At 41.7% G+C, this 26,719-nt stretch overlaps 1 protein-coding gene across 5 annotated transcripts in view; it reads right to left on the minus strand.

The window, feature by feature from the left end:
• The window catches only part of zgc:158464 (uncharacterized protein LOC791139 homolog), a 103,309-nt gene that overhangs the window by 57,174 nt on the left and 19,416 nt on the right, over positions 1-26,719 (minus strand). For all 5 annotated transcript variants that reach the window (XM_039795116.1, XM_039795118.1, XM_039795117.1 and 2 more), the window contains exon 2: positions 25,917-26,049. In XM_039795116.1, coding sequence (XP_039651050.1) covers positions 25,917-26,049 — 133 coding nt within the window. The remainder of the gene's footprint in view (positions 1-25,916; positions 26,050-26,719) is intronic.

The raw sequence follows: 26,719 nt of genomic DNA on the forward strand, positions 1-26,719 counted from the left end.
ACTATTCTTAAAGACAAAGTTAATTTTATGAATAAGGAACTTTATTCATCTCAACTCTCCTAATATACTGCATTTCAGCAAGACAAGCATTCAGATCCTGCATCCCCATCTCTCTGATTCAACACTTTCCAGGGTCGCCTTAGCTCGCTTAGGCTATTTTAATTATGCATCAACTACTGATCAAAGGCAATTAATAGGCAGAGAAGCCTTTTGACTCTGTGGCTCTTAACCTTGTGAGGCCTTCAGTTTTGTTGAATAAATTATCAGCCAAGGGGATCTTGTGTTTGCATAGTGTTGTTTGTAGATTGAAAGGTCTGCTGTGTGGATAGCAGTGCACACTTATTGTTTTAGACCTACTCAGGTCTTTTGGGTACATCTGTGAGATTTAGTGCATCTGCAGCCTTGGCAATGTCTCACTTTGTAGAAAACAATGATAACCATCAGCTGATCCAGTCCCACATCCATCAGTGGACAACCAATCCCATTAGTAAACATCATCAGTATGCTGACGGAAGTATAAGGATCAGGGCAGTATGGCTCAACAATAGGGAGCGTGATTTAGGCTCAAGGAGCCCAGACAAACAGGTTACTAATCTCAAAGGAGAGACAGCTTGAGAAACAGATGCTTTGTTTTTTTGTGCAATTAAGCACACATGCCCATTGTCAGTGCAACCTTATTTTACATTTGCATACACATCTGACCTGCCCGGTCCAGCCTGTATTTTACTGCTAGATAAAGAGCAGCTCCACTGAGGTAAGTGGAAGTTCAACATGTCAAACTGTGGGCCACTTAACAACAGTCAGTCTTATCAGGGATTAAAATCAATCTATATTATTAAAAAGGGAGTTTCTCTAAAGCTAATAATGTACAACTTTGATGCAGTTTCAAACATTGTACAACAGCTACTTCGTCTGTCATCTCCAATTGTACTGCAGGGACAAACAGTTACATATACAACATAAAACCAGCAGATACCCATCTAAGACTTGCTAAAGGTGTACATAAACTCGATACAAAAACATAATTCACAGCCTACATCCCATAAGGTTTCCTGCAATATTATTTTATTACAAAAAATAATGGTTCACTACCTCTTTTATATTATTCTGTACACAAGGGACCAACTGTTTTGTTGCACTTTATTGCAGAAACTGCCTACCTTTTCTCTGGACAGAAAAGTAGGCTGCATGTGACCAGTTTGTTAGACTCAACTGGGAGGAAAAAAATAATCCAAGATCATTATAGGTAGTGCAGAGACAGGCGGGATGTCAGACTCCCTCTCTTTCATTTTGTTTTAAGAACATGACCCATTTCTTTCACTGACTACCCTGTACATTTCGTCTTCTTTCCCCTGGTGCATTTCCGTGCTTTCACAGAACAGAGGCCTGAAAAGGAATGGGAGTTTTCATTCCGGATCTCCTTTTCAATTAAAATGCCTCGCTTGCCAAGAGGAAAAGCAGTCCAGCTCTTATGCAATCTTCCTCCAAACACTGAAGCTAAGTGGCAGAGGGAAGAGAGAGACAGAGAGTGAAAAGAGGGAAGAGAGACAGGGATGAATGAAAGGAGAGCAGGAGGGGCGATCCTCACAAGTGTCTGGCACTGTCTGACCCAATGAGTGGCTTTCCTTTGTCAGGATATGAAGAGTGTGGGTGGGAGGGAAGCGGGGTGCTTCCGTCTCCATTCACACGCTTACTTCACAGACATGGCCACTATGTCGCCACACGCCTCCACACAGCTCTTGTAATTGTGCCAGGCAGCAGGTAAACACGCAGTCAGCCCATCTCACGTCACAAGCCACAGCCTCTCACCATGTCCCCAACAGATCCATTACAGAGGTTTCCAGCAGTTTCCACCGAGAGGGCTGCGGAGCTGGCAGAGATGGAAAAAGAAAGGGGGCCTGGCTGGAACTGCAGAGAAACTTTGATAAATATAGGGGGTGATAACAAAACTCTCCAGGGAGCAGCAGAGAGGCTAGAATGAGAAATGGAGAACAAAGGCAAGCCGCAAGGTTTCCGAAAAGTAAAAGTGCTGCGGTGGCTGTGCATAAACCCCCTCCTCTTCTGCCAAACCCCTCAGCGGCCCCTGTTTGCAACCTCAGAGTGCACAGACGCTGCTGGAAATACTAGGTCAGGTGTGTCCAAGAAAGGCTGCGGAATGCTTATGCTGGGATTTTCTGCATGCCACTTGACTGCTCCAAGATAGCCCGTCTAATTACTGAAGATGAAACTGCAATTATGCAGCAGTATGCTGATCAGCATTATAGGAAAAATGCCCACTGTTAAGTGACATCAAAATCTGATTTATGTGTAAAAAGTTCAAGCTTTCCTGTAATGGTTTATTTATGAACAAACCAACATCATAGAACTTGTGTTTCATGTAAGGAGACATGACTAACCGTTTTTTTACTTAGTCTTTTACAGATGTAAACATGCCAATTTCACAAGGCACTTTGGCAGGCTATTCACTCTGTTCACACACCTACAGAAGTGCATACGCAGATTTCCTTTACCGTTTACCTGCAGTTGCCTGCATAATCACTAGCTGAATGCATACATGTAACATTCACAGCTAACAATCGCCATGGACCTTTAGTTAAAGATGGGGAGATGTTCCAAGGAGGAGAGGCCTCGAAACATTCAATGCATCTTTCAAGTAATGAGGAAAAGCCTGCTAAATTTTGCCTGGGGATGTATGCGAATGGGGCGGAGTAGCGCTGCTGCAGGAAAACAAGGAACAAAAGGCATTCCATATGCCTTCTCCTTTCTAGCATGCACAACTATAGCATGAAAAACTGAGTACTGGAGGAACTTGTATTAAAAAAAAAAAAAAAAGAGTCATGAAATTGAAAATGTATGGTATACATCCATTTATCCATCCATCAATCCAGGCATGGATGGTAGCAGTCTAAGCAAAGGAACCACATACACTCCTCTCCCTAGCTACTTCATCCTTTTTTCGGGGCGGCCCCGTTGTTTGGTCATGTGGGATATATAATGATTGCCCCACAGCGTGTCAGAGGCCACAGGTCGACGGAGCCATTTTTTTAATACTAAAATAGGGCTGGGCGATATGGAGAAAATCAAATATCACGCTATTTTTGACCAAAAACCTCAATATCAATACCGCAACGATATTGTATATTGTGTTGGCTATTGGTGCTTTCACAAAATATTAACACAATGAGATGTTTGATAAATAATCATCAGTAATGTGTATATAATGACTAAGTGGGTAAAGGCAAATAATAGAACAGCTAGAACAGTCTGGTAAGTTCAGAAAATGACATCACTTTACTGTAATGCAGCCTTTAAAACCAGGAAAAGACAACACTTATGCCATATTACGATATCCAAAATCTAAGACAATATCTAGTCTCATATCACGATATCGATATAATATCGATATACTGCCCAGCTCTATACTAAAATTAGTTTAGAATAACTTAAGCAAGCAACTCAGTCATTTGAGTTTAAGGCTACTACCATTCATGTTCGATTAAAAAACCTCTCCACTTAGCCTCCACATTATCATCTCACCATTTTCTAAAAAGCAGTCAGAATCTCTGAAATCAAATCTCTCTTGGTGTTTACTCCCCTCAACACCGCTGGCCAGCACTATCATGTTTATTTGATAGCCCTTCAAAATGCCTTTGGTATTGAAATCACTTGCAGTATGCTCTGGGTGAAAGACTAATACAGGATGAGAAGAGCCCATTGTTATGCTGATGGTCGTATAGACTCCACACTCTGCCTTTCTCTGGTCAGGAAATGGCCCACCTGGTGCAATCCAAGTATAGAGGCTTTACTGCTCAAGTGTTTTGTTGTGCTCTAAGCAGAGGCTGAAGAGGGTAAGGGTCTCTTCAGATAACCCCTGAGGAGTAGTGGTAGGTTTCCTTTCTGGGAAATTCATCACAGCATTATACATCAATGCACCGGCGCAGCTGTGACAGCATATGAGGGTACTCCGGTACAGTAAAAACCTGTCCAAGGGTAAACAAAAAAGGAAAATGAGAGCAGGAAATAGTAGTGAATACACCACACAGTATATGCATGCGTATCCTGAACACTCGCATGAGTACACATAACCTGAGGGAAAGCAGTATTGGCTAGAAGTCAGACTGCCTTGGCCAAAGGCTTTGTGTTTCCAAGAACCACATGAGAAACAGTTTGCTGTCAGTCTTTCTTCTAGTTTGATCAGTGTAATCACATTAGCCTGCTTCATTCTTTCACTCCGAGAATCTGAGCTAACACACTGCCTGACTAATTAAAAACAACACATACAAGAAGCACGGTCCACAACTTCACCCTCTTATTTAGTGACCATGCCCATAGGCGAAAATAACACACACAGTAAAATGTTAGTAGGTACTTGCACTTGAATGAAAATTATTAGAGTATGCAGCACATAGTTTTTGGTGTTGATAACTGTGGAGAATTGTTTTGACCGAAGTTATTCACTTCAGTCTGCTTTATCCGTACCGTTTATGTTTACCAAATCCAAACCAAGGAGGCAGCCAGGGGACACAACCGCAGCAGAAAAGAGGGGAGAGAGAAGAGGAAGACACGAGCCAAGTCTCCTCTGTGTGTTTGTGGGTGCTGATGAGCTTGGCTGAGAGGATATGGAGAAGGTTTCCTGCGGGGCAGCAGTCTGCTCTGAATGGGCCAGCTGTTCATTCTGGTGTCCCAGTGCCCGCCGAGCAGCTAGGCTCTGCCAAAAAAGGACAGACAGAGCCTCACTACATTGCACACAGTGACAATGCCTGCTTTTACGAGGGGTTCCATTCAGAGGTGACCAACAGGCTCCAGGATAACTGGGGAGAGCATATGCTCTAATCAGGGCAGAGCTTCTGCTTCTTCATCAGTCTTTCTCCTCGAGACACAGTCCACCTCCATTCAACCCCCACAATTGGCCCGCCCTCCCCCGGCACGGCTACCCTGCGGGTGACCTCGGGGCCTCCATGGAAGTGTTGATGGGCTTGGTGTCCCAGCCTGGATGCCCTGCGAGCAGCCTGCTGACAGGGACATGTGGGCCTGCTGACGGAGCACCTAGGGGGAGCCGAGAGGAGCACGGTGAAGCAATGTAGCCAGGCATCTGTGGACTTGCATGGGGTGGGGGACCGAGGGTCAACCCCAAAGCAGAGAGGTGGAGAGTAATGGATGCCTCTACTTGGTTTGTCAGAGAGTGCAAAGCCAGGTGCATAAGGACAGTGCATGAGGACATAATGGAGCCATTGAGTGCAGTCAGTCAATCATTCACTTCTGCAACTACTCTCCATTTCTGAGAGTGGCAGACATTGAATGTTTTCACTCTGCTGGGAATTAATCCACCCTTGCAGAATACAAAAAAAATCAGTAGGTTGAAAGTAAAGCATCGCCTTTAGAGGCCCTGAAGGAAAGCTTAATAGTTTTCAAATTAACCTTGGTTGCTTATCTCATTGAAATGATGAGTGTGATAAAAAGCATATATGCTCTGATCACTGAGATACTCTGGTATCATCATGAATAATAACCTGGTCCCAATCACCCCACACAATCAGTGCAAGAAGCAAAATAGGCAATGGAATTGTCCTGAGTAAACATGGTGATTGATTATATTCACAAGGCAATAATCATTGGATGTCATGATGTAATTACTCTTTAATCTAACTTCTAATGAACTCCATTGCAGAATCCATTTTTCATCAGAAAGAAATTACACACTGCTTATGCCATTGTATAAGATGTACTTGAGTGGCTTTACTAAACCTTTTTTTTTGTTGCACATATTCCAACATTGGCCAGACTACATATTACAATGTGTGCATAACACAGTATTTTCATTTTGGCATTGATGGCACTCTGATACCAGATACTTTAAAGCACCCTTATTTTGATAATATTATTTAATTTGTTAATGTTACCATTAGTCCTTAACAGAGCGGAGTACAAAAAGGCATTACGTTTGAGTTTACGAGCGGCACCTGAATGGACCATGAAGTACTGTCGGAGCCCACACGCTTTGATTTTCGTTTTTGTTTACATAACTCCCAGAGAAGGCAAAATGTTGCCACACTGGTGACTTCAGGGAAGCATAAGGATTTTTTTTTTTTTTGCAGGCTACTGGTAGCGTTACCCTGTGTCTTAAGCGGCATGCTACCTGCCAGTAACCTATGCTGTGTCATCTGTGTTGTTTTTTTGAATGCACGCAAGTTGACGGGAATGCAGAGAAAAAAAAAAAATATGAACATAGAATGAAATAGATCGGCTTCATTGTCACCGATACCCAAACCAGCTATTTGGGTCAGTATATGTGCCCGATATCCACATATCAGTATCAGATTGGTGCATCCCTACTTACCATAGTTTAATTTACCACACACAACAAAGCAACACTACATCACCTTCACAAAATGCTACAAGACAATTACACCAGCTACCACCTAAGCAACAATCGCTTTGTCTGCCACACCTGTATTCACCTGCTGCTTTTTAATTAGTTCTGAGGCCTGATAATGATATTACTGCCTGCAGAAAACAGCACAGAGAAGAGGTTTCTTTCCTCTGTGTGTATAGGGGACAAGCCAAAAACAGACTAGTTCATATGCTGTCAGTAGTCATTACCGAGACTGCAACAATGATGTGCCTGCATATGTGAAAAAAAGACAATATGTATATGGACATGTAGACATGTTGTCTGCAGTCATTACCAAAAATACACTGACGTGTTTAAGCACACATGTTGCTGCACTTGATGTGTCACTTTGGTTCCAGATGACCAGTGAGGTGACGGGCCAACTGTAAATCTGCTATTAACAGGATGGAACACTTCCTGTGCCTGTCAGTGAGGCCTGAAAAGCGGAAATATCACCAGTTGAGATTTTAAGATATTTATTGACAGTCTCCTCACTTGTATGCTCGTCAGGGCAGCCGTTGTCCGAGTCACACACAAGACCAAATATAATACAGCCTGACAGTGCTCATTACAAATGTGCTTTGACGTTAATGCAGGACATGACATAGCAATCCATGTTTGATATCTTGTGTACGTCTGTGGGTGGTGTTTCAGAGAGGCCAAATATGTGCCTGTCAAAAGATTGTTTATTATCAAAATGTTTTTCTTTTTTGGCAAACCAGACTGCTTCATTTTAAAGTAAAATTTTTTAGACATGTATTATTCAATGGTGCATAACTACATCTACATTAGCATGTGTGTCAGTATGCTTGCTACATCTATCTAATGTTGGATTTGCCCTAGTTCAGATAAGCCCATTTTAGGTAACAGCAGATTGGAATGTTGTATTCTGATGCTTAATTTTGTTAGAAACTTTCCAACTTTTGTCTGAGCTTCCTAGTGTTAAGCTGTGATTACAAAGCAAGAAGCCAACAATAACAGTGTGTGTGTGTGTGTGTGTGTGTGTGTGTGTGTGTGTATCTGAATACTGTTAGTGTCATTATGTCACAGCAAGTGATGCCAAGAAGGTTAAACTAAAAGTTGGGAATTAATGTGTGTGTGTGTGTGTGTGTGTGTGTTTGTGTTGAGCCTTGCTTACTCAGCGGCTAGCCTACAGTAAAGTGACAGGGTGCCATGTTTCTTCAGAGGATGAGTCAGACCACAGATGACATGTCTGGCTGGTTAAACAAGGACACATGCCTTTCGAATGTCAGACTGATGTCATTTACATCCAAACCGCAAATTACACAAACTCACAGTGGAAGGCAGTTTGGCTGTTGAATCTCATGTTTGTTTGAGACACATTTATAATCTGGGTGAGGAAGATACATGAGAAATGGCCATCTTTAAAAGCTTTGGTTGAAGTTCTAACTCCTAACTGGTCATTGGCGCTTGGCACTGAGGATTTTGCAATTGTAATGAACTCCCAGAGCTTTGTGATGTGGACTAGAGAAACCGTATGAATGTCAGGTAAAGTTTCTTGTCTGTTTGATATAAATCAGCAGATGCCTTGGACCAGAGAATCTGGATGTAGACAAATAATTAAAGTTACAACAGTTTTTCTGATATTTAGAGTCACTGCTGTTGCCAAGTGTGGCCTCAGTTCTTGATCTAAGTCGTATTTTCCTTTTAGAAGGTTTATGGTTTTTATGGAGAAGCTGAGAGTTTCAAAAATAGTGCGCATTAGCAGCTGACAAACAGCTGAGTGGTTCCAATGTCAAGAATAAACTTTGTTGACACATTTTTGTTGATGTATTTTTTTGTCTCTTGCCATCTCCCTCTGTGCTTTAAGTTCAGACCATTGACCATGTAATTCCAGTCATGATTAATCCTGCACTGGGTCTGACAGTAGGAAGATGGATAGAGAAAGAAAAAGGCAGAGAGAGGTGCAATTTAATCAGACCCTCTTTTGTGTTATTCACATAGCACATGTTAATAGAAATTCACTGATTCATGTTTTGTTTTGTCCATGTTTGAGAGATTTGTGTAAAACGTATTGCACATTTGGACGCCAACATACCCTCTCTTTTTGTATCTACATCCACTGGGAAACAAGTGTGTTTTAAGTACTGTAGACAATCATCCTTTCACAGCTTAATTGAAGACACACAATGAATGGGAACAAGCCTGAAATGGCCAATGAAGAGGAGGTCTTATGACTTGCCAGAAGGAAATCAATCAAGTAGCAAAAAAAATTGTGGGGAGAAATATTTCAAACTTAAGAGATGTGTTGTTTTTCAAAATCAGCCAATTATTTCTGAAGCCTGGATTTCCTGTAAAAGCTGCATACAAACAGAAAGTGTGAGAGAAAGACAGAGCAAAACAGCAATAGAGGCAAAAGGAAGGAACAGAGAAGCAGAAAAAGCACCAGTTGAGCCAGCCTTTAAGTAGCTCTGAGCATCCACTGTTCCACATCAATACGGCGATCAGTCTTTCCAGATCACTGAGCTGGGGGTTAACCACCACACTGTGCTTTGGACAAAGGTCACCCAGGATAAGCTTGCTGTGAGGTCCAGTGACCCACCCCGAGGAGCCAGACTCTGGGCTCCAGACTGGCCCGGGCTACCTTAATCACCATGACCAGAAAGTCAATACTGCGCACGAGTGAATTACCCAGGGAGGAGAACTCATGGCGCCACGTGATCCAGGAGTTTCCCTTACCCAGGCAACCAATCTTTCTGACTGCCAAATCATAGGCAACTTATTGGATTCGGTGGAGAAGGAGATCTTTACATTAATAATTCACTCTGTCCATGGCTGCATCTCATCTCCCTCAGTGCTACCGTGAGTGAGACCACATCGATGCACACAGCGGGCGAGAAAATGCAAAGCTCGAATGGAAATGAACCTCTCTCGCTAAACTATCTCATTCTCTGCTTCTTTGCTCCCTCTGTCCTCTTATTTGTTTCCCCGCTTTTTTTTTCTCCCCATCTCCACCTCTGTCTCCTCATTCATTCTGGTCCACTGGTGATAGCATTCCTGTGCCGTTTCTATCGCCGTTTCGCTGGCACAAATTCTCAATCTCCCACACTCACTTTCTTCCCGGCGACGCAGTCGAAAAATAAAAACAGCGGAAAAATGACAGCTTTGGCTATACTTTCTGGCTTTCATATCAAAAATATGTATGCCAATTTCAATTGCTAAGTAAACTATTCTGGAAAAAAAAATACAAATTACACACTACGAAAAAAAGGTAATGTGCTTATTTCTGGTCTACTTGTCTATAGTATCCTGATGCTCTCTTCCTCTCTGTTCTCTTTCCCTTCTCCGCTCAACCATGCTGCTCTGATGCTGACAGAGCTGTAGTCTGTTCTCCTTCATTGTCATCCTCTCTCCAAATGATCTGTCTTTTTCCATCTCCTTCCTCTCCCCTTGCCTCCATCCCATTTTGCTCTTGCCAGTGGTATCCTGGTGGTGATGGAAAGCCTAGTATCCCTTTGTAAGCTGTTGTCCCTAATGAGGCTCCTCAGCCACACACCGTATCAAATTAACAGGCTGCACCAACTTATTACAATCCCAACCCACCAGCCGGGCCCCAGGCAGGCCCAGAGCCTCACCTCATTGCATCGGCGATCGCACTTGTGATTGATAAGATGTGGTGTAAACAAACACAGAAGGGCTGGAGACAGAAGGGGAAATAGAGAGATAGAAACAGAAGTAGACGCATTTAAGATATACACATCTCTATTTTTCCTGCAAAGAAAAATATCAGCCTTTCCAATGAGTAATTATCCTCTTGATGGAATAAGTAATGAGAGGGAAAGGTCACAGATTGCCTGAGTAAAGAATATCCATTTTATATTTGTCGAAGCAACAGCAATTATTGCCAAAGATTCTCAGGGCCTCTCTGAAATGGAACTGTTAGACTAATTATACACACTGGTCATTTGCAAACTTGTTTCTATTTTCTTTAAATGCCTGCTGCAAATCTATTCATTTTAATGATTTTACATGAGTATTTTGGCAGGAGAAACATCCAAAAATGTCTTTATTGGTTCACCATCAGGCATGAAATACTCTTCTTGGAAGGGAATGTATGCACGGGAGAGTGCGTTATGCTGTAACCATCCATCTGGCTAATTGGATCTTGAATCTTGGAACACACACTTGACATGCTCTGATAAGGTTATAATCTCCCTTGTGCCTTTATGGTGCTGGTTCACTATTTTAATTAATTAGTCGCCTCAAGTTTAAGCATAGCATTACTTTATAACTGTGAAGAGAGAGGAATGTCAGACAGCGTGTCCTCGTGAGCAAGCAGATGCACTGGAGAGAAAATGACAGTTGGGTGATACAGCATTAATTGAAAGAGTACACGTGTGTCCATTGTAGCACTGAGATGTAAACAGAAGTAAAAAAATAAATAAAAGGGAACAGGTAAATGTTTAAATCAAGCTACAATAATGGTTGGATTACCCTGCGAGGAGAGATAACGCTGTGTGTTTCTGGAAGACAAACCCAGAGAAGGTCATTCCTGAATAAATGTCACCAATAAATTGGTTCCCAGAGAGAGAAAGAAAAAAAACACTCCAGGGTTATTTTACAAGACAACAAGGCTCCTATAAAAGAGCTTAGTCCATAGTCTATCACTGTGAAAACAGGAATGTCCCAGAGTATTGCGTCCAGGCTAGACTGATAGAGAGGACCAGAAACCCTGTGAGAGAAAGACAGATGCAGGCAGAGGGAGAAAAGAAGATTCGAAATAGATGGAGAGGGCATAAAAAAAAAAAAAAAAAAAATGGTGAATGAAGATATGATAAAGACAAAGAAAAGGAATGGAAGAGACAGAACAAAACACAAAGTTAAGAGGCTACATACAAGAGAAAAAATACAGACAATCTCCGTTGAGAGATGCAGTGCTGGTTTAAGATGACGGCTTCATCACTGTGTGCTGGTTCTTCAAGCCTCCCTCATTCAACCCTGTTGTCAACAGGCTTCCCCAGCTACATTACTCACACTGCAATAGTAGTTACAGGCTGCTCTCCTCGGACCGCTCACAGACTTAGACATAACCCACTTCCATTTACCTACCAGATGAGGTTTCCGCTACATATCAATTGTGAAGCATGGCAAACGGATATTGCGACATATTTTGCCTGCTAACGTTACCATTTCATTTTGTTCCTGACATTTTCAATGCGTTATCAGTTAACATCTGTCTGTCTGTAATATTGAGGATCTTTTGTTGAAATTTGCTGAATCATTTCACAACTCTTAATCTGCACACTGATCTCATTAAGTGGCGTATGTATGACACGCCAATTCGTATGCCTTTTTGGCGCATTATCAAGGCGCATAATCGCTTTTTAGTGCGTTTATCGACGCCGTTTGGCCTCCACTGACCTACATTACTTGTGAATTATCGCCGTAGCGAGTAGTATGAAAGGACGGAATTCCGCGGAGAGTGATTGTTTGGGGTGGCGGATGGGTAAAACACAGGACTTTCACCCAGGAGATCCGGGACTGAGTCCTGCATGTGCCGTTTTTTTGCCGACGCCACGTGGTGTGTATGTTTACATCTGCTGTATGCAGCGTAGACATACACGTGGAAAGCTCAAAATGCGTACAGATAACACGCCATTTGGCTTGAGGAAAGTGGCATGTATGTTTACGCAAAGTCATGATGCCATGTTGTAATCTGGGATACCATAATTTAGCAACAATCGTGTGCACCTCAAGTCCCTTTTACAAACGCACACACAGAAACAGATGTGATGTGGGGTCAGGAAAAAATGTGATTACTGATCTGCTACAGCTGCATGTATACACACATTTACAATACCAGCAAGTGCATATAACTGAGTGTCTTCCTCACCTCTCTTTCTATCACTTAATTTGTCTTTCTCACACACACACACACACACACACACACACACACACACACACACACACACACACACACACACACACACACACACACACAAAAAACACACACACACACACACACACACACACACACACACACACACAGTGTGAGAGGATATCAATCCTGGGTTATGATTGAAAGGCCTCATCAAACAACACAAGGACAAGGTGAATCCAGAAGTATTGATCTTGAAGCACTTAGACTGCAGATGAGCATGTCCCAAAACGGAAGGTTAGAGAAGAGGTCTACTCCAACACTGGCGCTGAGCCTGGACTTCTATCCTATTAAGACAGTTTGTACAGCATTTACTCAGAAGCGTACAGTGGATACGATTTTTATTTGTTTTTGTTTTTTTTGCTTTGATTGATATTTTTTGAAAAGTACAGTTTAATGGTGTACAGCCTCAAAACTCCTGCCATTGGATCTGCATATAAACATTGCCTGGACAACTTAAACTAATTTAATGAAGCATGTTTGTGATAGGGCTGCTCCCTCATAGTCGATTAGTCGACTAATCAGTCGTTTTGGTCTTAGTCAACTTAGATTTCTTTAGTCGATTAGTCCATACCTGTCAAGTTTTGGATTTGAAAATAAGGGAAATTTTCCGGCACCCACCGCAAGCAGTCCCACCACCCCAACCAAGCTCCAGTATCCCTTACATTTTAAGACAGGTGTACAAGAAAGCTAAAATCACCACTTGATGCAGAATGCTGAAAACATTTACAATTTATAACATTGCTTGTCTTTACATTTTACATTTTATTTTCATTCCACACATTCTTTTCATTTCATATTGCTTTTCTTTTACAGTTTTTCTTTTCATTTCACATAACTTTTCTTTACTCTTTTAGTGAGTTATTGTACAAATTAGTTGCAGACTTTGCATTCTTTAAGACTGTTTTGGAAGGAGTGTATTTGTGGGCTGGGCCAGAGAGGTTAATTTTACATGAGAGTAGAGCGCAGACAGTTCTGTTGTCTAACGTCATTCTCTGTAACAATATTTCGTACCATGCTAAACACCCTTTCTGAACTTGCATTGCTATGGGGAATGCATAGTAAAGCCTTCATAAGTTTTGGCAGCGCACCGTCTCTGTCGTAGCGTCCATCATACATCTCTGTTTTTTTTTCTTTTTTTCTCATCATCTGACCTCACACACTAACCTCGCGACAACTGCCACCTACAGTACCTGTAGTAGGCTACTGCCTACTGCAGGTGGCAGTTATCGCGAGGCTAGTGACAGAGCTCAGATTGGGAATGCTTTTTGTTTTTACTCCGCTCGGGCCCGGGCTATTATTATTATTTTTTTTAATAATGCAGGTTAAAATACGGGAGATTTACGGGAAAATACTAATACGGGAGGGCGGCGGGAAAGAAGGGTAAAATACGGGACTTTCCCGGCCAAAACGGGATACTTGTTCATGCTGAATGACTTAAATCCAAGAAACGTACGAGCACATCTCTGGTAAACACAAGAATTCAAGTGGTGCTTTTGCATGACTCTTTGCGGAGAAACTTAGATTTACAGATCTGTCGATTAAATCAACTAATCGATTAGTCGATACAATTGAATGAGTGTTAGTCGACTAAGAATTTCTTCAATTGAGCACAGCCCTAATTTGTGACATACTCACTACCACGCAGCCCAGCACACACTGATATATGCTTTGTACTGGTTTCAGTGGACTTTGCATTTGTGTCCCTGTGAGTGTTTATCTGGTGTTTCTGTGTCGGTCTTTTTTTTTTTTTTTGGTGCTCATCTGTTCCTGTCATGTCCTTCAACAGCTGCTGAGTGCTAGCCGCCCACTCGCCCACACTCACACCTAAAAGCTCTCTGTCGCACCAGTGTCAACAGGCCAGATTTCCTCTCCTGTTTGACTGTAGCCTGCAATCAGATTGGTGCCAGCCATGTCCCTGTCTATTACTAATTCACTAAGACTGTCATCCTATCTCTCTCTCTCTCTCTCTCTCTCTGTCTCTCTCTCTCTCCCCATCAAGTAACTGCCTGCAACAAAGATACAAGATACAGCCTTAAATTCCATCACCACTTTAGGCCAAATGGATAGTTGAAATATCAAATGAACCCAAAGTGTGTCTGTGTGCACAAGTGTGTATATGAATGTGCGTATTAACAGACCTCATGTGTGTGTGCAGCAGACTCTGAGTAGCCAACAGCGGGTACGAATTCTGCCCTGTCCTCCTCTGCAGTGGCCCAGACATGGATTAATGGTGTCATTAATCTTACCTTTAAAATGAATGACTTCAGCACCTCCAACCTGCGCCAGAGTGGCTGCCCAGTCCATCCCCCCTCGTGCTCCAAACCCCTCCTTACCCATTCAGCTGTAACGGATGGATAGTGGGTCTGCCATCCTATCCATCCTTGGCTTGGCACAGCATGGCACAGCGGGATATCAGAGGCCAGCAGCAATGCTCTTGCCAGTACACACCACTTCCTCAGCCAGTCTTGCTTCTTGTTCGGTGTCTGAGTGTCCATGTGTGTGTCTATGTGCAATGCAAAGTGAAAATATCCGGACTATAGAGAGAACAGTGCAGGTTGCCTAAGTGCGAACAAATATGTTATTATGAGCAAATGTAAGTATTCTCACTGACTAAATTAGTAACTTGAGTAACTTTAAGGCTATACAGTACGTGCCAAATGTGTGAACCCTGTGGTGATGCAGTTGATGCTGTAGTCGCCCTTTGCAAACCCTCAGTCAAGATAGCCTTAAAGAAAAATCACTGAGCAAATCATAAGAACCTAGCGGGTAGAACGACAAAAGCTTGTGCACTTCCAGTTCTGGGTTCCTTCAAGATACATGCAATTTTACAAAACCTAAACAGCACATGTAATGCTGTGCTCCAACCAGTACTGCATGTGTCAATATTTAGTGGAAATGTGAGGTAAGCCATGCATTGTGTGAGTAGTCTGAGCTACAGTGCTGGGCAACATTCATCACTAAGTGAGGGGGAGGGAGGTTATCAGGCTGGAGCTGGAGATTTCTCATTTCATCAATAAGTCGTCAGTCTTCCTGCTCTTCCCTTCTCCTCCCACCTCCTATGCCTTCCACTCTTCAGCTTCGCCAAATGACCCTCCACGCCAGAGGCCGCGGTCCTTTATCCAGTAGGCCAGTCACACAAACACACACAGCCATAACCCTTTGCACTGTATGTCAGTGTCAAAATCGTGGAAACACACAAAACTATTATTAAACAATTAGTTTAGCCAGGATATGTTTTTCAGCCAGATACAGTTCAGTACAACCTTATTCTCTTGTTCTGGCCACTAATAATCACATTACACAAATTACAGCTGTTATTTGAAGTGGATAGTGGTGCTACAAAGTACAGCAATTACACAGTCTCCACATGTTTCTTTGAAACGTCTTTTTCAGTTCCTCCCACAGAAACAATTAGTTAAATGTGCAGCTGAGTCACTGGTTTCAACCAAGGAAAACAGAAAAACCATGCTTTTTTACAAAGGGAATGGTATTTAGCAGAGATATTGCTTTGCTAGAGCTTTTCTGTCTTGTTTCCTCCTGTTTTTTCCAGGCTCAACAGAAGAGTCACACCAAGTTGGTGGAGAGAGCAGAGGAACTATGAACGTTTGACTAATCTACAGAAAAAAACTAGAGGGGAATCTATAATTGCAAGTTTGCATATTTTCATTGTATCATGAAACTGAGTATCTTTGGTTTATCACTTGGCAAGCTTAGTTTTATCGGTTTTGAATAGGACTAACAGCAAGATTGTCATCAGACTACACCTGCCTGCCACAATGAACAGTGTATAGTGAAAAACCATCACATCTAATATCTTGATATGAATTAATATTTGCTAACAAGAGTTTTCTAACAAACCAGCTGAATGAAAACTGCAATTCCACTCCAGAAGTTGCAGTTCACTCCAGAGAGATCTTGTTACTGTTCTGTTCTCCAGCTTTGCTCTCATTACACTGTGCAATTTGTTGACAAGACCATTTTTTAAACATTAAAATAATACGACTCCAACAATAGCACCAAGCCAAAAAAAAAAGACCACCTGACACCAGCTCTGGCACGGTGGAGCATTGGTTTTGCATCACTCAGTAGCACCCTGTCAGATCAGCGTGTAATAACTGTCAGTCACTTCTCATGGGATCGTGTAGATGTGACAAGCGGGTAGCTTGCTTCTGACAAAATCTGGCAAACACTGAATGGGGCGTAGTAATAACTAGTCAGGGAGCAGGGTGGGACAGTGGACGGTTTTCTGTTCATTTCAATTTTCAATAAAATTTAATTTCAAGTGCAATATCACCGTAAGACATGGTCTCAAAACACTGTACAACAGGGAATTCAATAAAAGTTAGGATTAAAAATACATTAAAATCATTGCGGGTATATATTGAAATAAAAAGTGGTACAAGGGTAAAAACAAAAGATAGAGGAAGTCATAATGATGGTCCATAATGTTTGGAAAAAATAAATGTTTTGAGTTTTGATTTAAAAGTGGTGATAGAGCTGGCTTCTCTGACATACAACGGAAGGTTATTCCAGAGGTATGATGCTCGGTAAGAAAAGGCACGGTGGCCTGCCGATATCTTTTTGACCCTAAGAATTTGTAAAAGATTGGTACCCGGGGAGCGGAGTGGTCGTGCTGGGGTATAGGGGTTAATCAGTTCGGCTAGGTATGATGGTGCAAGGCCGTTCAGCGATTTGTAGGTTAAAAGGAGGATTTTAAAATCTGCTCTTGCCTGTATGGGTAGCCAGTGGAGTGAGGTTAAGACAGGAGTTATGTGGTCATATCTCCTGTTAAATAAGTGAACACCCTGTAGTGAATATAACATCTTAAAAAACGAGATCATTGTAGCTATGTAACTAGTTGTGAACTCAGGGCCATGTTTTTACCTAAAAGGAGGCAAAGGAGGAGGCTGTGTTTCAGGGTGTCTTACTCTTAGGTCATTGTTTAGACAAGTATTGCTGCACCTTTGTGGCCCTAACCTCTAGCCCAACAGCAGAACAAAAATGTATTTCTTTTGGGGCCCTGTCAACAAAAGTCATCATCACTCACAAAGCATATATTGACACATCATACAGCCCAAACACATAAGGTAAATAGAAATCCTAACGTGAGGCTTACTTGTGTAGCTTTCTTGATAATTTCAGCATAATAATCAGCTCAACCTCTCCACTATTTGTCTTCAAGCTAATATATGACATGCTATGTTTCATGGTTTTATTTATTGTAGATGCAATTCAAGTTTGGGATGCCTGGTCAAGTGTGTTAGTTTGGAGGATGCTGTGAACTCAGCCATTCAAATGCTCTGTGAGTCAGTGCCCTAATGACTAAAACACACTTCCTGCTAAACACAGTGGCTCACATGGAAACTTCTCCCACATTGGGATTGTTTTATTGCATTCTACTGATTTTCTTACATTCATCATAATTATGTAATGTGAAAAGGGAAAGCTTATGGACATGTTTTAACTACAATATCAATTTTATACAGTAATGGGTTTTTTCCTGAATTTATTATATTTTCTGTAGATAGTTAATGACAACAAAAAGGTGGTGAAATTCTTAGTAAAGATTAGTGTTGAATCATTTGTGGTGGTAAAAAAGAGCAGTGTCAGTTGATTGCAAATACCTTTAAACAGTAGTTGTTGTGAGGCGCGGAGAAGGAGGAGGGTGTTAATTATTCACTTCCCCGTCCAGTTTGCAGCTACTGGCCTTGCAGTCCATGTTTATTTATAGCTGCCTATAATCAGCTAGAGTAATGCATAAATGTGTTGCTGAGGTAATTTTTAAGCAATCCTTCAACTGCACCACGGCAGATGTGATGGAAAAGAAAACCAAACCAGAGATTAGTGGATAAGTGCAGGATTATTGTATGCTATACTGACAACACACTTAACCAAATTCTCCATACTAATGGTGCAAACTTCCAGAATTGCTTAAAAAAAATAAATAAATAAAAAAAAATAATCACCTTTGAGAAGTGCCAGTGTCGGTGCATGCTCCGGATATGCCTCAAGTCACAGCTCTGGGCAATAAAAGCAGGGTTACAGGCCAAGAAATGTGCTGCCGCATGTACCTGCAGTCGCCTGGGGTTAGTTTTCACTCTTGTGAGTGAGTGAGGAGGAGATGGAAAGCATTCAGCACACCGTGCCTCCATTCTTTTTTCTTAAATTGTCCCCATAAACTAACCCACTGGTGCTGTAACATGAATTTGTTCCCACTATCTCTGCCTCCAGGTCTCTCTCCAGTCACTATCTTTGCCTTTCTGTTTTTGTCTCAGCCAGTCTCTCATGGTTCTCTTTTCCACTCTCTTTTGGTCTTATGTGACTACTTTCCCTTTCCCTTTACTATCATCCCTCTTTCAGTGTCCCCACCTCTGAACGTGTTCTCTCACCCACTCAGGCCATTGCCAAACGTTCCTGGCATTTAAACTTCGGAGCCATCAGGGGGCTTAGCACCACACTATCATGAGTAATTGAAATAATCAACTCCACTGCTAATGACTCATCTCCTTGGCACTGGATGCTATTCTCCACATCATTGGGAGTGTGGTGCAGGAGGTGCCAGTGCCTGGAGACATTTCCCAGAACATTTCTCAGAAAAAGAGAGAGAGAGAGAGAGAGAGAGAGAGAGAGAGAGAGAGAGAGAGAGAGAGAGAGAGAGAGAGAGAGAGAGAGAGAGAGAGAGAGAGAAAAAAAAAAAAAGCAAACAACCATCTACTGTGAGTCAAACATTATGGAAAACATGAAGGTTTTTCCCTCCAGGCATTCTGGCCCTGTTGCACAACTCCTTCCGCTAAATGACTGAGCATGACCTGAAAGATTGGATGTGGACAAATTGAGGTTACAACTTTGAAAATGTGTATAATAAATTGACCACTGGCATAAAATATTTCACACTGGAGGGGTTATTTCTGTCTGATACCCCCACACACATTCACACACCTCAGCACACACTTTAGGTGTGGTGGTGTGGCTATGGCTTGAGGACTGGCAAGTGGACTGGACAGCAGTGTGTTTTTACGGGAGAGGTCAATCACGCAAGCTAGCCTCCTCTGCACTGTGGGAAAACTCTCACATGGCCGTTTGCCTGCCTGACTGAATGGGGAGTATGACGATGAAAGTGTGTTCAATGAGAAATGCCTTGACGCAGACTGCCCTGCAGTATTAGCCCAGCCCCTTGTCAGTGTAACAAGTCTCAACAGCTACAACAATGTATGAGTGAACAAAGTCAAGTGGAGCAGATAAAGTAACACAGCTAAAGTTGATATTTTCTTCTGACAGCTCCTCTTGTGATTAGGTGCTGTTGCTTGTGTTGAGGTATGCAGGGAATGGCCATGCTGACAGCTGAGGTGTGTGTGTGTGTGTGTGTGTGTGTGTGTGTGTGTGTGTGTGTGTGTGTGTGTGTGTGTGTGTAGGGGTTGTTGTGAACATATCTGCATGTATTAATATGTGTGAAAGACAACAAGACAAGATACAGAAAGATTATGTGTGAGTGTGAAATCTGCTGCAACCTTGCACATATTCGAAATACATACACCCACATACAAGATATACACCTTCAATACCATTACTCAACATGCCAGAAGACCAGCTGACAATGGAGGGGGGATAAAAATGTCCTCTCTCTCTCTCTCAGGCTCTCCAGACTGATCTCATGAAGTGGCATATTAATGACACGCCAATTCAAGACGCATACTCGCTTTTTAGCGTGTTTATCAACGCTGTTTGGCCTCTATTGACTTACATTATCTTGCGATTGCGTGTGAATTGACGCCATAGCAAGGAGTATGAAAGGGCGAAAATCCGCGTAGGGGGATTGTTCGGGGTGGAGGATGGGTAAAATACAGGACTTTCACCCAGGAGAGCGGGGATCGTGTCCTGCGTGTGATGTTTCTTTCGTGTCCCGCGTGTGATATTTCATTTCCACGTTTGTTCTTTTCCTAAACCCAACCCTGTTCCTCTTATCCTAATCCCAACCGGGATGTTTATGTTATGTTATGTTTACGCTGTGACGTTGCAGACCGCCGTCCACTGTATACAGCGTAGACATACACGTGGATAGCTCAAAATGCGAACAGATAACACGCCACTTGGCTTTAGGAAAGTGGCGTGTATGTTTATGTGAAGTCATGATGTCATGTTAGGCTCACAAACACACATACACACAGACTTGACATGGATACAAAGATAGCACATGTACCACATGCTGACACGTGTAGACATGACAAACATTCGAGGCACTCTGGAAACACACACTCAGGAAACGACAGAAGACAGAGTGGCTGTGCACATGTCTTCACATAACTGCAGGTGGAGCCCTGGCCGGCAGCCTGTGTGGAGCAGTTTGCGCGGGGGTGGTGGTAGCTTTTCAGGTTAAGGAAGTCATGACATGCCCCTCCAGCAGGCCCATAAATCAGTCGGCTCAACCTCACTAAGGATAGCTCCTGGGAGAGAGAGATATTGAGCACACACACAGGCCCGAGCACCAGCCCGTTCAGCACACACACACAAAGTCACGTACACATGCACGATGGCCTGCGTGCCAACACACACACACACACACACACACACACACACACACACACACACACACACACACTTTTATGTAAACGGCTGTAGCCTCAGGCCTTACATGCCACACCTTCCACTATGTGGTCGAGTGTATGTGTTTGTGCGTTTAAGGTTTGAATGTTGTGTTATCAAGGAATTATAATTGTATATTCAAAACAGCACATCCGGGTTATACCTTGAAATACTGTAAGGAGCTTCTTGCATACACACATCACACTTCAGTGAGTGGAATCACATAAGCAGCAAAAATAGGACACACAGACATCTGATTAGTCGTTTATGGCCAGTGGATGTTTTTGTGCAACAAGCTTTTTGTTCTCTATAATAAGAAAATGAATTGCTTTCCTGTAAGCTGGTAGATAACATTGCTTCATTGCTACATGGTAAACCATAATAATCAATCAGGTTGTTTAACTCATGAGCCTGCAATGGCTTATAAATGCAAGGGAGAGAGTGGAGGAATGTGAACAGCTTTTTATAATCATCATATGAGTACACAATGACCTGATACTTGTACAGAAAGCACCTGCGCCAACTGCTGTACAAATTGTACAAATTGGAGGTAGTTAACCTTTAGATTTGGAAGAAAGTTTTTTGCATTCAAAAGATTTCTAGTAACCTACATCAGCAGTATCATGCAAAACAACAGAGGCTCTAAACCATATACACTCCATCATTATGACTTTCTGAATTAAACTTTGGAAGCAAAATCCCCAAAATGTCTCTGGATAATTGCCATACAGTAGTAGCTCATGTAACTGAGAGCTTTATGGAGACTTCTCATTCCATGGAATCATTTATGGAACATCTTAGTCACACTATTGCTTTGCAGAGTACCTACAGTCAGATCATCCCCTAATCTCTGCTAAGTGCAATGCAAAACCACAAGTGATGACTCAACACCAAATATACTAATCTGAGGTGTCCAGTTCCAAGAGGTTACGACATGCACATGCTTCTGCACGTGTCAGAAAACATGGAATATGGAGCTACAAACAGGAATTTCCCATGTCGATATGCTTGATATCCAGGCCTCTTATGTAGGAAATGATGAATATCTGTTAGTAGTAGTAGTAGTAGTAGTAGTAGTAGTAGTAGTAGTACTATTAAATTACTGAGATTGATCTGGAAATTATAAACAACTTAATTGCCACAGCAGTGCGTGTGAGTGAGTGAGTGTGTCTATGCCTTCCTGTCAAGTGAGATTAAAGCTGACAGCAGCTCAAAGTAAATCTTGTATTGAACTTGAAACTTAAAGGTTGTCTGTGAAGACAAACTAAAGATGTCAGGCAGTCTGATTTATTTTCAGTCTACTTCTAAGAATTAATTGAAAACACTTTTTATGAGAACCTATTTGTTACACACCCTTGAATTTTACAAGTTGAGACAGCTAAAGCCCATTTTACAGTATGAGGAGGTAGACTAACCGTTTTATAGATAATATGAATCTGGCTGGTGGTAAATTAAAAACTTGCTCTGACAACCATAAATGGAAGAGTTTCTGTTGTTTAGGCATGTTTGGGGTTTTGTGTCCATCTGCACCTATCTGTAAAAGCAAGTGGCGAAAAGAAAAGAAGAGGGAGGCTGTTAGAGCTACGGCTAACTAATTTTAATTTACCTTGGTTATACCTTGGATGGGGCATCATATATATACATATATACATATATATATATATATATATATATATATATATATATATATATATATATATATATATATATATATATATATATATATATATATATATATATATAGTGCTGTCAAACGATTAAAATATTTAATCGCGATTAATGCCATAGTTAAATCGCAATTAATCGCACATTTTTATCTATTCTAAATTTGCCTTGATTTCTTTTTGTCCCATTATTTTTTGTCATTTTAATACTCTTATCAACATGGAAAAGTGGATCGGCTTGCTTTGTGCAAATGTTTTTTTATTGAAAACAACATTGGCATATACTGTAGTGTTCAATTTCACACTAACATTCTCACTTGGACTCATTTAGCTATAAAATTTATGCGGTTTAAATGGGTTTGCGTTAACGCCATTAATAACGCGTTTAACTGACAGCACTAATATATTATTATGCACTATTATATTATCTACAGCCAACAGTCTGAGAGCTGAAGAAAACTTGAGTATTGCTAACAGTGCAGGTTGTCATCAAGTACAAAAACCCTGTCTTGCCTGTGAAGTGAAAGAGAAAAGAGTTGAGAGAGAGCAATAAAGACAGAATGACACAGAGAGCAAACCTCTTGCATCAGTAGGCAGCAGCCCATGCAATGGTTCCTCTCTCTCCTTTTTAGCCAACTAAATTCTGAGTGTGTAGTTCTGCCTGACCAATATACTGTCAGAATTATAAATGCAGCAATTACTCTATATCCACGGTCAGTACACTGATGTATTGGGGCATCCGGCCTTGCACAGTGAGAAAACGTGAAAGAGCAGCGCCTGACCCTCATTACATCATTGAGGTGCCCTTGGGACATGCACTTAACCCCCATCTGCACCAGTGGGATGAATTGGGCAGCATCTAAGTGTGAATGTGTGCACATTTGGAGGAAGATGTGGCTTGAAAAGATTATTCATGCTCTGTGTTTCTGGCCTGGATACATAAATACATAAAAAGAAAATCAGCAACACTACATATGCTACCAATAATGAACCAGTGAAACCTAACATTTGGGTTTTTGGTGCAGTTACCCATGATTATACTTTTAGATTTTCCACAATCATTATTGTACTGTAATGTATTAAAGGTAAAGGTACAGTACTTTATTGTCACATACACATACATGTAGCGAAATTCATTCTCTGCATTTAACCCATCCCTCATGGGAGCAGTGTGCAGCCAATCACAGCACCCATTATGGATGCTAGGAGTGTGCAAAAAAAAAAAAAATCGATTCACATTCGTATCGTGATTCAAGCTCTACGGATTCAAAATCGATTCATAAAATTCCAAAAATCGATTCATTTTTATTTCATTTATTTTTTAAATTGTAGGTCTACTGCAATCACATGGGAAAAGTAACTACATTTACATACTTTAATCCTTTTTTGTTTTTTTTAAGATTATGTTTTTGGACATACATTTTCAGCCTTTATCTGGATAGGACAGCAGAAGACATGAAAGGGAAGACATGCAGCAAAGGGTCAAACCCGGGCCCGCTGCTTCGAGGAGTAAACCTCTATATATGGGCGCTGGCTCTACCAACTGAGCTATCCGGGCACCCGTGAATCGTATTTTTGAATCGAAAATCCATTTTGAATCAAATCTTGAGCCTAAAAATCGATATTGAATCAAATCGTGACATTTTCTGAATTGTGCACCCCTAATGGATGCTATAAGCATGATTAATATAACATTTTAACCCATATTTATCAATGTGGCATGTCTGAGCTACCTTTTAGACATTTGATGGAACTATACTGTAGACATTTCACATCGTTGTCCTGTTCACAGTTGAATGTATCAAATAATGTTAAATGTACCCTCTTCTAATAATGCCATTCCTAACTATATTATTTAGTGATTGTGAAACCACCAATCCATGTATTAAATCCATGGATCATTTTGAATATTAAAGGATGACAGCAGAGCCAAAGAAATCCACTAACAGCTCTATTTAAAACAACTCCCTGTCAACTCAGTCAAAACAGCAGACAAAAAATAAATAAATCAATAGATATGATTGATGATAGCAAGGAGGCTGAAAACAAACAACACCACTTCAGGTTTCCAGGACAGGAGCAACCAGAAACAACAAAAACTAAACTGAAGACTTCATCAGATCAAACAGACAATAGCTGCCACCATCGTTTAGTTTGTTGACACAGCCAAATGCAGAACTGTGTCGGGATGAATTTAAAAAGCACAGAAAAACCTGGAGTCAGTTCAAGATTCAAGTGATACCACAAAAGCCTTGCTCAGATTTTTTTTTTTGTTTACAACCTCCTCCACCTGAGGGAGGCGATAAATCTTGAGTTTCTGTACTCAGTTGAGGCAATGAGGGAGCCAGAGGTCAAACCAGTAAGACCGATGAAAACAAGAGATTGTCTAGAGGCCCATTAAAAGAAAATTGCTGAGGAGGGACAGAGACATCCATGTCCTGCCTTTGTGGGAGCAATGGAAGCGAGTGTGAGTGTGTGTGTGTGTGTGTGTGTGTGTGTGTGTGTGTGTGTGTGTGTGTGTGTGTGTGTGTGTGTGTGTGTGTGTGTGTGTTTATAAGAGTGCAATATGTGCGGGAGGTTTAGAGGTAACCGTGAATTGCAGATGATATGACTGGGTCAGTATATCAAGGTATACATACTCATATCTGGTAGTCATCCAAGTTCGAGAAACATCCATTTGAGGTCTGACAGTCATACAAAATTTTTTGGGTAAAATTCCGTTCTCTGGTAAGAAGGTCTGCGAGGAGAGGAAAACAGTTGCCACATGTTTTGCTCTCTCCACATTTTTCACCATTTCTCCTCTCTTTCTGCACATTCTTTGTTCTTTGTCACTTAGCCACAGAATGAATGTGCGCAGTTAGAAAGTCGTGTGGAGAATGTGGTTCAGCTGAATTCTTATGTTAGCACACAGCTATTGTTGTCCCTTCCTGGAAATCCCAGCAAGTGGCTGTCTCAACATGCACACATTTGAGCGGAAAGAAAACATTTAAAAATCACCTCTCTCTTTATTGGACATCTAAGGTGTGTTTTTAAGTCACTTATGGGCTTGTATAATTTGTGGGGGGCAAAGTCACTTCTATTGGAAATGTTAAGCAGTCTTTCGTGTCATACAGGTCATTTTTGCTCTGCTGCACCTGTCATGTGAAGCGACATTAGGCCATCTGAGCCTCTTCATCAATTCCCAGCTTGGAAACATATGGCCAAATCAAACAGCATACTAATGAATGGTCCATTGGGACATGCAATATGAAATCATAGCAAAATACACCAAATCAATTACTTGTCACTTAACCTGCAATTACTGAAGGTGTGAAGGTATAGAGAGGTTGCTGGGTGACACAAAATAGAGATATTAGAAAACTGAAAACCTGCCATCTACCTGCCATCATCTTCTGGGCCTCATATGGCTCCATGTAGCCATCATTCTCTGTCGTCACTTTTTCCGTGCTGGTCTGAGTGCCACCAGCCTGCTCAGCATCGAAAGGGTCTGCGTAGTCTTCAAGGATAATGAGCTGCGGAAGAAATGAAAAACAAGGAAAGGTGAGATAGAGGGAGGGGAAAAAAGCAAGAGGGGAATTCATTTTGCTGCTCTGTTGAACAATACAACATGGGTAGGTGTCAGGAGAGTTGCATTACAGATACTGCTGCCCAGGACGGGACCAAGTGATATCCACTGAGGCAGGCCGAGAGATAAAGGGAGAAACACATACATAAATAACACCCCACCTCTGTATGCCTCAGCACGCCACCACAATGCGTCAGCTTTTAGCCTTACAGCACGCTCTTTGCTACCGCTGGTCTGCCTAATTACATGATAGTCCAGTGACAGGCCTACATTTCAAAAGTAGAGGAAAGAAGACCACAACTGCTCAACTTTCTTAAGAGAAACAATTTGGCTGATTTATGCCGAACTGGCAGTGAGCCACGGCTAATTGCAGTCTTTCTCTTTTGCTGAGCATTTTGTGCAGTAGATGGCAATTAGGTGGACGTCCCAAGACCCAGAAATACAGCTCAAACCTTCAGGGAGCAGAGCAACAGCCCGCATCTATAGTGCCTTGGGGGGATATCTGTTTCCTTGAAATGTTTGCTTCATCTACCAGGACGCCGCTTCAAAAGTAAAGATCTACCCTTTGAAAGGAAATAGCAAGTAAGCCATCCATCCTCTTGGACACTGGATCTAAT

The sequence above is a fragment of the Perca fluviatilis genome, chromosome 3 (genome assembly GCF_010015445.1).
Source record: "Perca fluviatilis chromosome 3, GENO_Pfluv_1.0, whole genome shotgun sequence".
In the NCBI taxonomy this organism is placed as follows: Eukaryota; Metazoa; Chordata; class Actinopteri; order Perciformes; family Percidae; genus Perca; species Perca fluviatilis.